Here is a 13,171-nt window from a genome sequence, read left to right on the forward strand (position 1 = left end):
CATGTTGACCAAATCTACCTTACTCATACTCTCGACGACCATACCAGAACTTTGTAGACGCCAGAGCTGCATGAATTTCGTTAGCGTCCGAGCTGAACGCCCGACCAGCCGTTCCAGAAATTGTGAGACATGTTCAAACATCCCAGGCCTGCTGAGATTATAAGGTAAGGGCAGCTCGTAGGGTGCACAAGCATGCCTATATATTCTTTTGAGCGAACGCCTGCAACAAGCAGAACGGGATGTTTAGGCGTCAGTAAGTCAAATGGCTTTGACAGGCACTTTGAACCGATACCAGCAAAGTACTCAGGCACAAAGCAACGTGATCAGTGACGTCGTTGTTGGTCGCTTACCGTAACCTCCCCCACAGTTTGATTGCATCTATTCTCAGTCCCCGTAAACTGCACACGAAAACGTCACTTCTCGCTCACAACGTATGCAGAGAAGTGATTGACGGTCTTCAGACAGACATGCGATCCGATTGAGTTTTGTTATCTTACTGGATACAAGGCGAAACTTGCAGGGGATATCGAAGATGGCAGACATAGATAACGAGCAGGTCAATGACATCGAGATCGGCATTGTGGGGAGCGGAAGTATGGGAGGGGTAAGTCCCCGTTGTGGCCAATGCAGGGTGTCCGAGCCATACTGATCGGTGCAGTAGGGTATGACCTTACTATTTGCGGAGCACGGGTCCAAGATAGGATGCTATGACTATGAAGAAGAAGCTGTTCAGAAGCTGATGAATACAGCTAAAGAGGATGAGAAAGTGAACGAAAAATGCGTACATGGGTTCACTTCTCTGGAAAAACTCATCAATGCTTTCCCAAAGCAGGGTGGAAAGGAGAGAAAACCTAGGATCATCGTTCTCAGTATGCCTCATGGAAAACCTGTAGATGGTGTTGCGGAGGAACTGCTCCCATTGCTGGACAAGGGCGATATCATTATTGACGGAGGCAATGAATGGTGGGAAGAAACGGAGAGACGACAAGCCAATGCAAAAGAGAAAGGTATCGAGTGGGTCGGTATGGGAGTTAGTGGTGGATATCAAGCTGCCCGACATGGCCCCTCTTGTTCGCCAGGTGGGACGGATGAAGCTTGGAAAGTGATTAAACCTTACCTGGAGACTTGGGCAGCTAAAACTCCGGAAGGAGAGCCCTGTGTGCTGCATATGGGCCCTGGCGGAGCGGGACACTACGTCAAGATGATCCACAATGGTATAGAACACGCCCATCTGTCGATCCTATGCGAAGTCCGGGGTCTTCTGCACGATCAACTGAGTTTGTCGAATGACGAAATATCGGATCTCTTCGAATCGTGGTGGAAAGAAGGTCCACTTCGGGGGAATTTCCTGGTCGGCATCGGATTTAAGGGTCTTCGGTTCAAGGAAGGAGGAGGTATCAAGAATGCCAAAGATGGCATAGTAGAGAAGATCGAAGATAAGGTCACTCAGGATGTGGATTTATCGGAGGTAAGCCTTGGACAACTATCCCCAGGTAGTATTTGCACTGGATTGACGCAACTGATCTTAGGGTACGGGCACCTGGTCGACTAAAGTGAGCGTCCAAGAACACGTCCAAGACCATTTTTAGCGCAGTGGCTGAGGATTTTATTGTTGTGCTAAATAGGAAATCGGCGAAAGACACGTTGCCGCACCTGCGATAGCTGCGGCTCATCAGCTTCGAATAATCTCCGCCGACAAATTCGAACGCTCCAAGGTCGCCGATAACCTCGGCTTGCCTCAGCCCTCCAAAGCTGCTGAAGCCAAGCTGGACAAAGCTGAGAAGTCGAAGCTTATGGAGACAATACACACCGCCGTGTATGGTGCCATATTAGGGGCTTTCGTGCAGGGTCTTGATGTACGTATGAAATCCCTTGATCATCTGATATGAGAAGTAGGAGAGAGGATGACCTTGGTATATGTGGACAGATCATAACGAAGGCTTCCCAAGATCAGGTAATTCACCGTCTCAGTCCATTGAAGGGTGGTCAGACAGCTGACTATGCTTTGGGTCTTACAGAAATGGAATATCTCACTCGCTGACTGTATCAAAATATGGCGCCAAGGATGTATCATCCAGTCGGGTAAGCTAACACCTCTCTCCAGCATTGTACTCGGACTGACGCTCACTGCGCCGCTCGCATAGATGCGATTGCCGAGTTCTTCCTTCCTCTTTTCGAGAAATTCCCCAGATCCGAGCCGCTGAATTTGCTCAAGAGTATCCCAGAGATAGCCAAAGAACTAGCCAAAACGTACGAGGCGCAGAAGAAGCTATACAGCATCGCCATAAAGACTGATGCTGTCGCACCTGCTCTTGGGGCATCCCTTGAGTACATCAAAGCCGTCAATTGCAGGGAGCTTGATACCAATTTCATGGAATTGGAACTTGATTGTAAGCTACGCTCCCACCAAATTGAACGTGATCTGGTATACTCACCATCTTCCATAGATTTCGGTCATCACAATTACGATGTTAAAGGCAAGACTGAGAAAGGTCATGAGAAAGGCAAATACCATACAGAGTTCTCCAAGACTCCAGGAGTTTAGCGTGGATTTCCTTCCGCAAAATTCTGACGTCATGCATATGATTACATGATGGGTTGTGACAGGCTGTACGTGGACATCTATTGGATCCAAGAAGGGACCTGAGGGACTTGTTTCCATGCCTCTTCCCACCCGGCCGTTTTGCCTTCTTTAGAAGGTTTACCGAATACAGCGGTAACCAGCCAAGATTCTCCAGGCTGAATTGTGCCTACCAAACTGGGTAAGATACCTCTTGAGAATATGACATTCGCGTTGGGATCGATCTGGACCAATTGTCCGTGTCTCTTCCCACTTGATCCTCTATACGACACATCGACAACACCGACAGCCCCTCCAGCGGTGACGGCTCTTGACCACCCTACCTCTTGATCACCTCCTTTACTCATCAGCCCGGAGAATGACTGGATTAAGGCTCGTCCATCTTCGCCTTGACCATAATTGGTCCATCCAGCTTCGGCGGATTCCAATTTTCGACTAGAAGTGACCTTGTGTATTCTGAGGTAATAGCTTGATTGAACATCTTGAGGAGGCAAGAGCCAAGTTTCAACTTCGACATCCTTCCAAGGTCTCCATTTCGACCTCAAATGTACCTTATCCGTTCCTCTGCCAACAATTTTTGCGTCAATGGGATTTCTTCTGACCCTCCATGTCTCTCCGTCTGCAGCATCTACTCCGTCCGATGCGTCTTTCAAGGCAAGCATGGAGTCTGGAGCGAGTTGACCAAGATCCATATCTCCCGTGGGACAGCAGAAACCGAATGCGGCAGAGTAAGAGAATTTACAGTACTTCGCTGGACCGTGTCTCATGGCGTAATGAGGTGCTTGGCCGGATGAAAGCAAGAATGTGTGGTCGGCTTGCCTGCACATGATGTGCGATGGGTCAGGGAGAGACTTGGTCAAAGGTAGTTTGTCGGTCGGCCAAGGGAGTTCTTCAGATGTCCAGAATGGATGCGAGACAGGAGCTGCGAGACAGATGAAAGCTTTCATGCACCAGTAAGGGGAACCTGTAGGTTGGGCCATATGTCAGTGACGCATTGAACCGCATTTTTCGGATCAGGAGACTTACCTGGAGCATTGTAATTCTCGGTCATATTCATATTATCGAACCGATAACCTACATTGAGGGTGCTATCACTTCTGAAGATATCTTTCGCGTCATTCCAATATCTGAGATGCCTGAGCACCAGTCCTTTGACGTGACCCCATGTCAACGGGGCAGCAGGCTCGATATCGGCAAGTGCCATGGTAGACGCTGTAGCGATTACGGCGAATCGATAAACCATTGATCGGCCAAATGGGATTGCCGCTCCTGCGATTCAGACTAAAGTTAAAAGAGACCAGTGTAACTCTGAGTTTATCGGACTCACCTTCATCCGAGAAATAGTAAACGAAGTCCGATAAGAAGTCCCGAGCCCTTTGTCGATACCTCTCAGCCCTCTCAGGATCCGTCTTAGCGGCGAGCTTTTGAGTGGAGCAACGGAGTATCAGCGGATATGTACAGGTTGATTCGAGCTTGATCTCAGGCACTTACCTTGGCGTAGATCATTTGAGCCGGTTGTATGGCGAAACTCGAACTGTAGTAGTCCAGTTGTCGGACATCTTCGGGTCCATCTCTGCTCCATCCTGCAGATGCAGCATCATCGCCCTCGGGATCGTGAGGCGGAAGTTGGAACTCTTCGAGCCGCAATAGATCTTTCTCCATCTGCTCAGGGTTATGGAAGTCTGATCCGACTGTTCTCAAAGCCAGATTTGCGAACGTTCTAAACCATAACCAGTTGGCTATATGGCCATCAGTCACCAGGTCCTGGGGTAAAGATGGGCTGAAGGCACACTCACTATCTGGCATACGTTTGCCTATACACGATTGCAAGAAAGCGCAAATATTCTTCTTGGCCTCAGGAGATTGATTCTGATTTAAGATGGGGTGAGATCAGCTCGATTTATCAATTTGGAAACGGATAAAAAGAGACCTACGTTGTAGAAGACATCGGGCGCCATGGCGACAGCGAAACTCAGCGGACTCATTTCGACCATTCTTTGATCCTTGTCCATCGATTCACCCCAGTACTCCTTCCCTTTCGGATCTGTACCAGAATCGAAACCTCTGACCCATCTTTCCGCACCTGCGTACTGGTCACCCCCAGCAAGTAAGGAAGCAAGACCCCATAATGGTCTGGCGAACGCTTCTAGGGCTACCGCCTTGACATCGTAATGAGTCGCAGTACTTCCGATATCCAGCAAAGCGCCGCCAGGAGAAGTGTGGGCTGCCAATGGATCAAGGACTATGTGGTTTCATCAATCAGTGGTCGTTGAGCAGAGTCCATAGCGGCCGGAAGGTCCATACTCACGAGCTATACATCCTTTCAAGACATCCTCTCGAGTTTTGTAAGGGTTATTCAGAAAATCGTTGGTGCCCAACAACATCTTGCTCGATGACGACTTTGACGATAGCTTATGTGCTTGGGATTAGTCTGCTTCGTAGACTGAGCTGACAATGGTAAGGTCCTTTCGACGCCGATAACATCATGAAGGAACATAGAAATATCCATTCCAGCAGTCATGGCTGACTCTGGGACGCGGACCGTTCAGCACCGGCCCGAATACTTCAGGTACAGAAGGTTTCCTACGCGGTGAGATGACGTTGGGACGCCATTCGGACCCTGGTATTTGGTGGGGAAAACCGGTGAACCGGTTCCGGTTTTTCTGTGGATTTGAGCTAAACAAGCAGAACATTTACCGACCGGCGGCATGGGGTAACCGATCACAGCGAAAGGATTACTTTGCGACCAGAGAAAGAAATAAAAGATGAGATGAGATAGAGATAGGGATGCTTACGTCCGGAAGGCTCTCGTCCTTGCTTCATTCGTTACCCCTCGATACTTGACTGAAGACGCGCACAATGGGCAGAACATCCAGAGCCAGCAGCGACGAGACTTTGATTATACGCAATGGGAACAATGCAGGAGCGAATTACGGTGCTACTGCTCACCCAGGACAAGATGTAGAGGGTGGTAGATTGCCCAAGAACGATGAGCCAAATCCTTTGGATATGGGCCAAATAGCTCTTCTGAGTATGGCACGGATATCGGAGCCTGTGAGTGGCGCCAAAGGACGTCTGGAGAGAACGATATGAGACTCAATGCTAATTGCTAATGTATTCCACTTGTTACTCATAGCTCACTTTCGGTATCCTATTCCCTTTCGTACAGCAAATGATTGTGGAGACGGGCGAAGTCGAGGTCGAAAATGTAGGATATAGTGTAGGATTCATAGAAGTAGCATTCTCGATCACTCAATGTCTCTCTTGTGAGTAAGACAGCGAAAGCAGCCTTCTGGCGACGCGAAGGGATAAGAGCTGATGGTTGGTTGATGGTATAGTGCTATATTGGGCAAGGGCGGCGGACAAGTTTGGAAGAAAACCAGTATTGATCGCCTCATTATTCGGAGCATTAGCATCGACAGCGCTATTCGGGTTCTGCAAGCACGTTTGGCAGATGTATGCCTGTAGATTTTTGGCGGGAGTGTTCGGCGGAAATGCCATGGTCATCCGAACGTTGTTCACTGAGAATTGTGATTCTACCAATCAGGCCAAGGCGTGAGTGCTCCCGTACATATATGGCTTATCAGAAGAACGCTTTTGAACGGAATTGCTGATATTGTGTGCTGGGACAGCTTCGCATACTTTGCATTCGCTGCCAACATGGGTGCGGTGCTTGGTCCGACTCTAGGTGGATACTTTGCGGAACCGGCCAAGCAATGGCCAAAACTATTCGGTCATTTCCAGCTATTCATTCAATTCCCATATGCTCTGCCGTGCTTGGTGTGCGCCGTCTACATCTTGGTCTCGATGGTTTTGTGTTCGATGTATCTCAAAGAAGTGAGTCCTTAGTTCAATGGGTTTCTTCTGCCGTCTATGTGGATCATAAACTGACTCAGAGATCAGACTCGCCCTGATGAATGTGACAACCCACCGCCTATCAAGGAAGTGCTCACGCGAAAAACGATCGGCATGTTCGGTATCTTTGGATGGGGAGTCACCGTCGTCTTCTGCGTTTACGCTTTGTTCCCTTTGTACCTTTTCACGCCCGTCGCTATTGGAGGACAAAGTATGAGTCCGCCTCAAATCGCTTCCTTGGGTGCTGCCAACGGATTATGCCAGGGATTGTGGTTGTTATTCGCCTTACCGCGATTCGATAGATGGTTGGGAACAAAGAAGACCTTCATCATTGTCTCATCGGTCTTCCCGGTGTTCATGCTTCTCCCGGCTGTCGCGAATGCCTTCGCAAGATCCGATAATTGGTTCTTGTCGAAATTGAGTTTGGCAGCATTTGTCACTCTTGGATCTTCAGGAAATATGACTTTCAGTGAGTAAAGCAACTCCTTGCAATCGTTTGAGGGTAAAATGGACTGTGAGCTGATGGCGTATGATAATAGCTTCGGTTCAACTATTGTTGAATTCCTGCGCCCCACCTGGAGCCATAGCTACGGTGAATGGAATTGCCGTAGCGATCTGCGGCATAGTCAAGAGTTTCTTCCCGGCTGTTATTAACAGTATCTTCGCTATCTCTGTGTCCAAGCAGATTCTAGGTGGATATCTCGCTTGGATAGTCTTGTCAGCGATGGCAGCTGGTACCTTTGTGTGTGCACTGTACGCACCTGAAGCCAAGGATGATTCCAAAGACATGGATAAGAACAGACGAAGGGTCTTGGAGGCTGAGGGAGAAGAGGTGTTAGAAAGTGGTCATTTCTAGGTCATATAGCGGGCGCTACGAGGTTCCATGCATCTATTTAGAATCGATGTCTGTCATTGCTGGACCCAGACGCATAGTCATGATCGGGAATGAAAAAGGACCGACTTACTGGTACAAGCTGTTATGGTCATAGCGCTATGCGCGTCTGATTTTGTCGGCGCGCGAGCCGAACATCAACATCAAGTCGGTTCGGCTTTGTCGTCCTTCATAAAGATCTTGACTCTGCCATACACATCTGCTATCCTGCCATAAACCGCTTTTCAAAGTTCAGTGAGTACATCCGTGGAGGAAAGAGGTGTTCGGCCATGCAGGATGCAAGACCCAACTCCAGATCAACAACAAGAACAAACGAATATAGGAACATATGATGGGGGGTTTGAGCGGGGATCCCAGGTGCACTTTACTCCCGAAAAGATAGCGCAGCATAGACAGCTCGATGACGACTTTGAACGGTGAGTCGAGCATTCAAGCATATGACAGCAGACATGCTGGGTGAATACAGGCTTCCGCCTGCTGCGATCAGTCGCCGCTGCTAAAAGATGAAAGGGTATCGTGATCTAGGGCGGGCCCATCCAAGCATTGGTCGCTCAGTAATTTTGATATCGGCAGGCCCTTGGGTAAAGGTGAGAACGATTTCCTTTGCTGCTCGCCCGATGTCTGCTATGAGTCTTCCACCACTACCCCATTGGTACTCCTACCCGTCCGAAGCACACTCTCTCTCCTTCCCTTCTCAGGCTCTCCTCGTTCCGCCTCCTTGATCCGCTTCTTCGCCTACCCTTCTCCCTTCCCCGGCGGTCCTCACCCCTTCTTCCATCTCGACGATGTCTTTTCTACCTGTGATGATCCTCATTTCGCCTCTTTTTGACCCTCATTTGTCTGCTTCACTCCTCTCGCTCACTAACAATAGAAGACCTTGCTCACATTACCCTCTCCGATAGGCCATTTCGGAAAAGTCTATCTTGCGAGGGTCCGATCCCGTACCGATCCCTTCATCTTGGTCCTCAAATGTCTGACGAAGGATGAAATCATCACGAAGCAAGTTCAAACGCAGGTTCGAAGGGAGATTGAGGTGATGCAAACTCTCAGGTGCGTCAGCAACACGATCTCATTCAGACGACATGTTCCTTCATCCTTCTTCGATAGATGACGAGCTAAGTGTATTGGTTGGTATAGACATCCTAATATCATCAGACTTTACGGGTGGTTCCATGACTCCGAGAGGATATTCCTCATGCTAGAATTAGCGGGAAAGGGTGAATTGTTCAAACAGCTAGCTAAGAAAGGCAAGTTCTCCGAGAAACGAAGCAGTCAAGTGAGCGATCAATCTCTGCTCGCCGATATCTTCCCTCGGGATCGGAAGTATAGCAAATGCTTGGTCATTCAGAAACTGATACGACTGTACTCTTTAGTATATACGCCAAGTCGCTTCTGGCTTAGCGTATTTACATTCCAACGATATAATACATCGGGATATCAAGCCTGAGAATCTATTATTAGGCATGAATGGAGAGATTAAGATCGGAGATTTTGGATGGTCGGTCTATTCGCCTGCTGAGAATAGGTCAGTCCGTCCTGTTCGAGTCAAGTCAGGCCGAGTAGTCAAGCGTTGTATCATATCTTGTGCTCGGAGTGGAGAGAAGCCGAAGATAGATAAAAGAGGAAAGAGTACAGCGGTCAGAAGAGGCTGATCATGGGTGTTGTTTTATCTGAAATTCGACAGTCAGCGCACTCTAGCAGGAACACTGAGTTACACATCCCCCGAGATGGTACTGGGACAACCGTATGGAAAAGCCATAGACATATGGGTACGCCTTTCCACCTTTCCCCTCTTCACCTGAACCACCCCCGATTTCCCCTCACGCTCCTCCACTACCCCTCCCGCCGTCGCCTCACCTCGTCTCGTTTCACCTCACCTCCCCACGCCTTCTCTCTCTCATCCCATCTCCTCGTATTTTATCCCTTCCCTCCAACCAACCATCCGTTGGCACTGGAATTTGAGGAAGGCTCTGGCTGATGCGGGATTACGATGTCGTGATTTGATCTACTTTAGGCTTTGGGAGTATTGACCTATGAGTTGACGTGCGGGGAAGAACCTTTCGGTGCAGATACTTCGGGTGGACCAAGGCGTGAGTCAAGACAGGGTCTCTTTTCTGCTTCGTTCTGTTGTGCTCTTCCTTTTCCCAGAGTGAAAGTCGAATGATCCCATTATTGTTGACCATACATACAATGTCTGTAGTGGTCCATCAGAGGATATGCCGCTGTGATCTAAAATTTCCCCCTTTTCTTTCGTCCGATGCGAAGGAGTTCATACGATCAGTAAGTACTGTTCGGTATGACCGTTGAGCTTCAGTAGAAACTAACGACTCTATTTGTTGTGTGCAGCTCTTACGCTTCAAGCCGGAAGAGCGACTACCGCTCGATCAAGTAGATCAACAGCCCTGGATCCTCAAGCATCTTTAAAGCCCCTTTTCTGACCTCCTTACTAGGGTGTATTATCGATTCCTTATGAGTATTTGTACCTTTCGATTTCGATCCATGATTCATTTAACAGCCCGCAGTGTAATTTGGTCAAGTTACATACAATGCATGTTATCTACAAATAGCCTAACGAGTATCATCGACTGGTACATGTTTTTCGCACCAGAACTCCGAGCCTCAGGTGGATAACCCAGAAAGAGAAATACTTATTTTCGGGGGGAGTCCTTGCTCCTGGCTTTGGTCTTCTCATTCTTCTCAGACTTGCTAGATTTGACTCCCGGTGCACCAACGACCGTCCAACCTGCCTCGGAGACTGCATGAATATTATCAATTGTCTTCTGTTTCGATCCTTCATCACGCTTTGTAGATCCTTCAGGTGGAGTCTGATCCTTGCGCGAGTGTTCGAACTTTTCAATAGGATAAAATGCCCTGCCACCTGATCCAGGTATAGTGCGTGGCGATTGAGGAGCCGGGATAGGGGTGGACGGGATGCTGGAACTCGTAGGTGTTCGTGGAGCACTATCTCGGCTAGCCACGGAAGGAGTCGATCTCGGTGTGCTCGATCGAGTCGAAGTCCCATGCCGTGAGGTGATTTTTACCTTGTTTCTGCTAGGATAGGTGATCGGCTTAGCTGGTAATTTGATCGAGGAAGAGCAGCTGGGGGAGACCGAATTGGCATCTGACCACGAAGGTGAAGTGGGCGATAGACCTTGATGACCGGAAGACACGGTTACAATGTCTGCTTGACCGTTAAAGTCGCTATCTTCGCCGTTCCCAGTTGATCTAGCCGAGGCGCTACCGGGTGTTCTGACACTATCGTCCGTCTTGACAGAAGATGTGCGGACCAAGGGAGAACTGGGCGAAAGGGGTGCAGAAGAAACGCTCGATGGTGTTTGAGGGATCTCTAATGCCGTAGTTGCCTGAGGCGTTTCGACAATTGGCCCCAATATGGCTGGTGGACGCTCTTGACATCGTAGCCAGATATTTTTGGTCAATATAGCCGCATGAGTGAACTTGACGTTGATAATAGACGAGTTCGTTTTTCTGACAAATGCCCACATGCCTTTACCGCCTTTTCCTGTCCAGTCGAGAGATTGAAGATTAGGTATTTTACGAGCCAGTTTCTTCAGATCTCGAGGATCAAGCAGATTGACATCGGCGACTGACATTTGGTCCCTCAACGTAGTAGGCAGATCTTCAGGGGTATCGATGTAGTCAACCTTAACTTTGGTGCTGAGGGTGGCTGGGTAGTGGGACGGATTACTCATGAAGGACAGATGCTTCAGAGGGGAGTTGCCGAATGAATTGGGGATGTTGATCTGAATGCCAGTCAGCGGCCGATGTTCTTCTATGAGTGACAGAGGCTCAGGCTTACTGCTGAAGCTACCGGTCCAGCCAATGCCACCTCGAGCTTTCGAAGCTGTTTGCAGTTCGTTAGGATGGCGAGGTAATTGTCTTGGCTCATTTCCCACCAAGTTAGGCAGAGGTTCTGCAGCCGTGATCCATTCTCGATGATAGCCTGAAGTAGATCATCCGGGATCGGTCGAAACGTCATGTCGGTAGGGATCACAGGCATCGAAGGTGCGTTGGCTGGCGGAAAAGGCAGAAGGTGGACGGGATGTGTGATCCTTCGCAACGAAAAGTGCTGCATCTGCGCGAATGGCAGACAATGTATGCTGTCCAGGTGGTCCAACACCCAACTATCAGGTCGTAAGCATCAGTGAGGGCCACAAAATCTCATCTCGACAAGACTTACGAAAATCGCTTGGTTCCCTCGGGAATGACAATCTCCATTGAGCGGAAGCTTTGTGGCCATTCGCCGATGCTTGACCAAGTCTCCTTGCTGAGGTGTCCTGCATGGGTCAGCTGTATAATAGGTGAAGAGGGACTCACCATCGACGCTATCCAGCTTCAAGCTCTCCAACGAGGTACATCCACTGATGATGATATCCAAACATTCGGCAGTGAGTCTTGTACCAGTTGTGGACAGCTCAATGTGAGTCAGCGTTCCTAGCGCCCCGATTTTGCTGATCGAGGTGCAAAGGAGAGTGTCAAGAAATTGGGTCTCGACAGCTAAGGTAGAAAGTGGACAAAGACGCATAGACAGAAGTGTCAAATGACTTGCGACTGTCTTGGCCTTCAGAGGATATCAGAGCGGTGTTCTTCAATTGCTGAGTAGTCCTCACCCCTGTCTCGCTCAGTGGTCCGATCTTCAGCTCCTCCAAATTCTCCCATCCGAACCCTAGACCCCAACCTCCGTTCCCGATTACCGACCCTAGTGGTGGAGGTTTGGCGGCGTCGATCTCTTGCGCGCTCTCGGAGAACGGAGTGGGTGGTACAAGAAGCTGTAAGCGAGGCGTGATCCGAGGAGAAGGTGTACCGGCTTGGGCGGAAGCACTATAGGCGGGGTGTAGAGGTGGATGAGTGATGTACAGGCGAGTAAGCTTGGTCAGTGAGCCAATGGCCTGCACAACACTTGATGTGAGCCCGCATCTAGTACCATGGATACTTTCGGACTACTCGCCTCCCATAGACCCCCGCCTATGCCGAATGATGTGTTCCATTCTAGATGTTGCAGGTTGGGGCAACACCGTATAATATCGGCGGCCAGATTCCACACGGCAATTCTCGGTTCATTTTCGATATCAGGAAGATAGTCCGTTGATACCTTTAAGTGATTCTCGCGACTACTGGCGTGATAGAATCGGAGGATCTTGGTGTGTGTACCTAGATGCTGGCTACTGTTCAGCATCTCGTCAGCTCTCCAAATTGTCCGCCTCCCTTTGCAGGACTCACCGCAGCAGCGCGATTATTTTGGGATGTACTCTCAGAGCAGCCTCGCTGAGTTCTGCGGGTAGCTCGATGTCCAGAGTGGTAAAGGCGACTTGTAATGCTTGATTCCGCAAGGACGCGTTGCCAGAATTGAGCAAGACATGTAGCAGTTCGGGACGCAACCGAAGAAGCTCTGGCAATAATGCTGATGAATTCGTCAGCAAGGCTCGCGCGGAAGAAACCGTTTACTCACCCTTGAAGAGGTCTGTCCGGTCCATTTGAAGCTATCTCTCGAATCCTGCACCCTTCGAGTCGAAGCAGTCAGTCAGGAAGGAAATGGGAAGAAACCCAAAGGACGGGTCCGAGAGCGTGGGATCTTGCTGACTTTGGTATCTAAAATCAAGTCGATGGAGGAGTAACCAGCAGTTGAGCGATGATTGACCTTTGGCGACTCAACTCATCTAGCTTTTAATGAGCTTTCAAAGAAGATGAGAACATGAGTTGAAGAAGAGGTGAAATGAACGATACAGAGTCAATAATTGATCTGTGTCATATGTCGAGTGAAAATAGGAAAAAGAAGCAAGCGGAAGGGAGGGATAGATCGTCCGTGCGTTTGCCATCTGTGTTCC

At 49.2% G+C, this 13,171-nt stretch overlaps 5 protein-coding genes across 5 annotated transcripts; 3 read left to right on the forward strand and 2 right to left on the reverse strand.

Annotated features, from left to right (window-relative positions):
* Window positions 1-532: 532 nt before the first annotated feature.
* On the forward strand, window positions 533-2,545 carry I303_101167 (6-phosphogluconate dehydrogenase (decarboxylating); the record flags this gene model as incomplete). Its single annotated transcript, XM_018404535.1, has 8 exons — window positions 533-604; window positions 662-1,468; window positions 1,530-1,553; window positions 1,626-1,856; window positions 1,928-1,954; window positions 2,019-2,082; window positions 2,145-2,390; window positions 2,448-2,545. 8 exons carry the CDS (start codon window positions 533-535, stop codon window positions 2,543-2,545), a joined length of 1,569 nt encoding a protein of 522 aa, XP_018267189.1.
* A 77-nt stretch (window positions 2,546-2,622) lies between these two features.
* On the reverse strand, window positions 2,623-4,965 carry I303_101168 (uncharacterized protein; the record flags this gene model as incomplete). The annotated part of the gene is made up of 7 exons (XM_018404536.1): window positions 2,623-3,545; window positions 3,608-3,850; window positions 3,909-4,002; window positions 4,073-4,320; window positions 4,378-4,450; window positions 4,516-4,823; window positions 4,890-4,965. The coding sequence occupies 7 exons, from the start codon at window positions 4,963-4,965 to the stop codon at window positions 2,623-2,625; spliced, it is 1,965 nt and encodes a 654-aa protein (XP_018267190.1).
* A 475-nt stretch (window positions 4,966-5,440) lies between these two features.
* On the forward strand, window positions 5,441-7,292 carry I303_101169 (uncharacterized protein; the record flags this gene model as incomplete). The annotated part of the gene is made up of 6 exons (XM_018404537.1): window positions 5,441-5,635; window positions 5,718-5,847; window positions 5,920-6,136; window positions 6,214-6,418; window positions 6,485-6,905; window positions 6,976-7,292. The coding sequence occupies 6 exons, from the start codon at window positions 5,441-5,443 to the stop codon at window positions 7,290-7,292; spliced, it is 1,485 nt and encodes a 494-aa protein (XP_018267191.1).
* A 312-nt stretch (window positions 7,293-7,604) lies between these two features.
* I303_101170 (uncharacterized protein) lies at window positions 7,605-9,752 on the forward strand (the record flags this gene model as incomplete). Its single annotated transcript, XM_065968281.1, has 9 exons — window positions 7,605-7,744; window positions 7,854-7,915; window positions 8,231-8,378; window positions 8,466-8,604; window positions 8,702-8,853; window positions 9,013-9,097; window positions 9,343-9,418; window positions 9,529-9,608; window positions 9,675-9,752. 9 exons carry the CDS (start codon window positions 7,605-7,607, stop codon window positions 9,750-9,752), a joined length of 960 nt encoding a protein of 319 aa, XP_065824353.1.
* A 224-nt stretch (window positions 9,753-9,976) lies between these two features.
* On the reverse strand, window positions 9,977-12,820 carry I303_101171 (uncharacterized protein; the record flags this gene model as incomplete). The annotated part of the gene is made up of 8 exons (XM_065968282.1): window positions 9,977-11,089; window positions 11,146-11,470; window positions 11,527-11,623; window positions 11,892-11,907; window positions 11,957-12,235; window positions 12,295-12,511; window positions 12,567-12,735; window positions 12,796-12,820. The coding sequence occupies 8 exons, from the start codon at window positions 12,818-12,820 to the stop codon at window positions 9,977-9,979; spliced, it is 2,241 nt and encodes a 746-aa protein (XP_065824354.1).
* Window positions 12,821-13,171: the final 351 nt, after the last annotated feature.

The sequence above is a fragment of the Kwoniella dejecticola genome, chromosome 1 (assembly GCF_000512565.2).
Source record: "Kwoniella dejecticola CBS 10117 chromosome 1, complete sequence".
Taxonomy (NCBI): domain Eukaryota; kingdom Fungi; phylum Basidiomycota; class Tremellomycetes; order Tremellales; family Cryptococcaceae; genus Kwoniella; species Kwoniella dejecticola.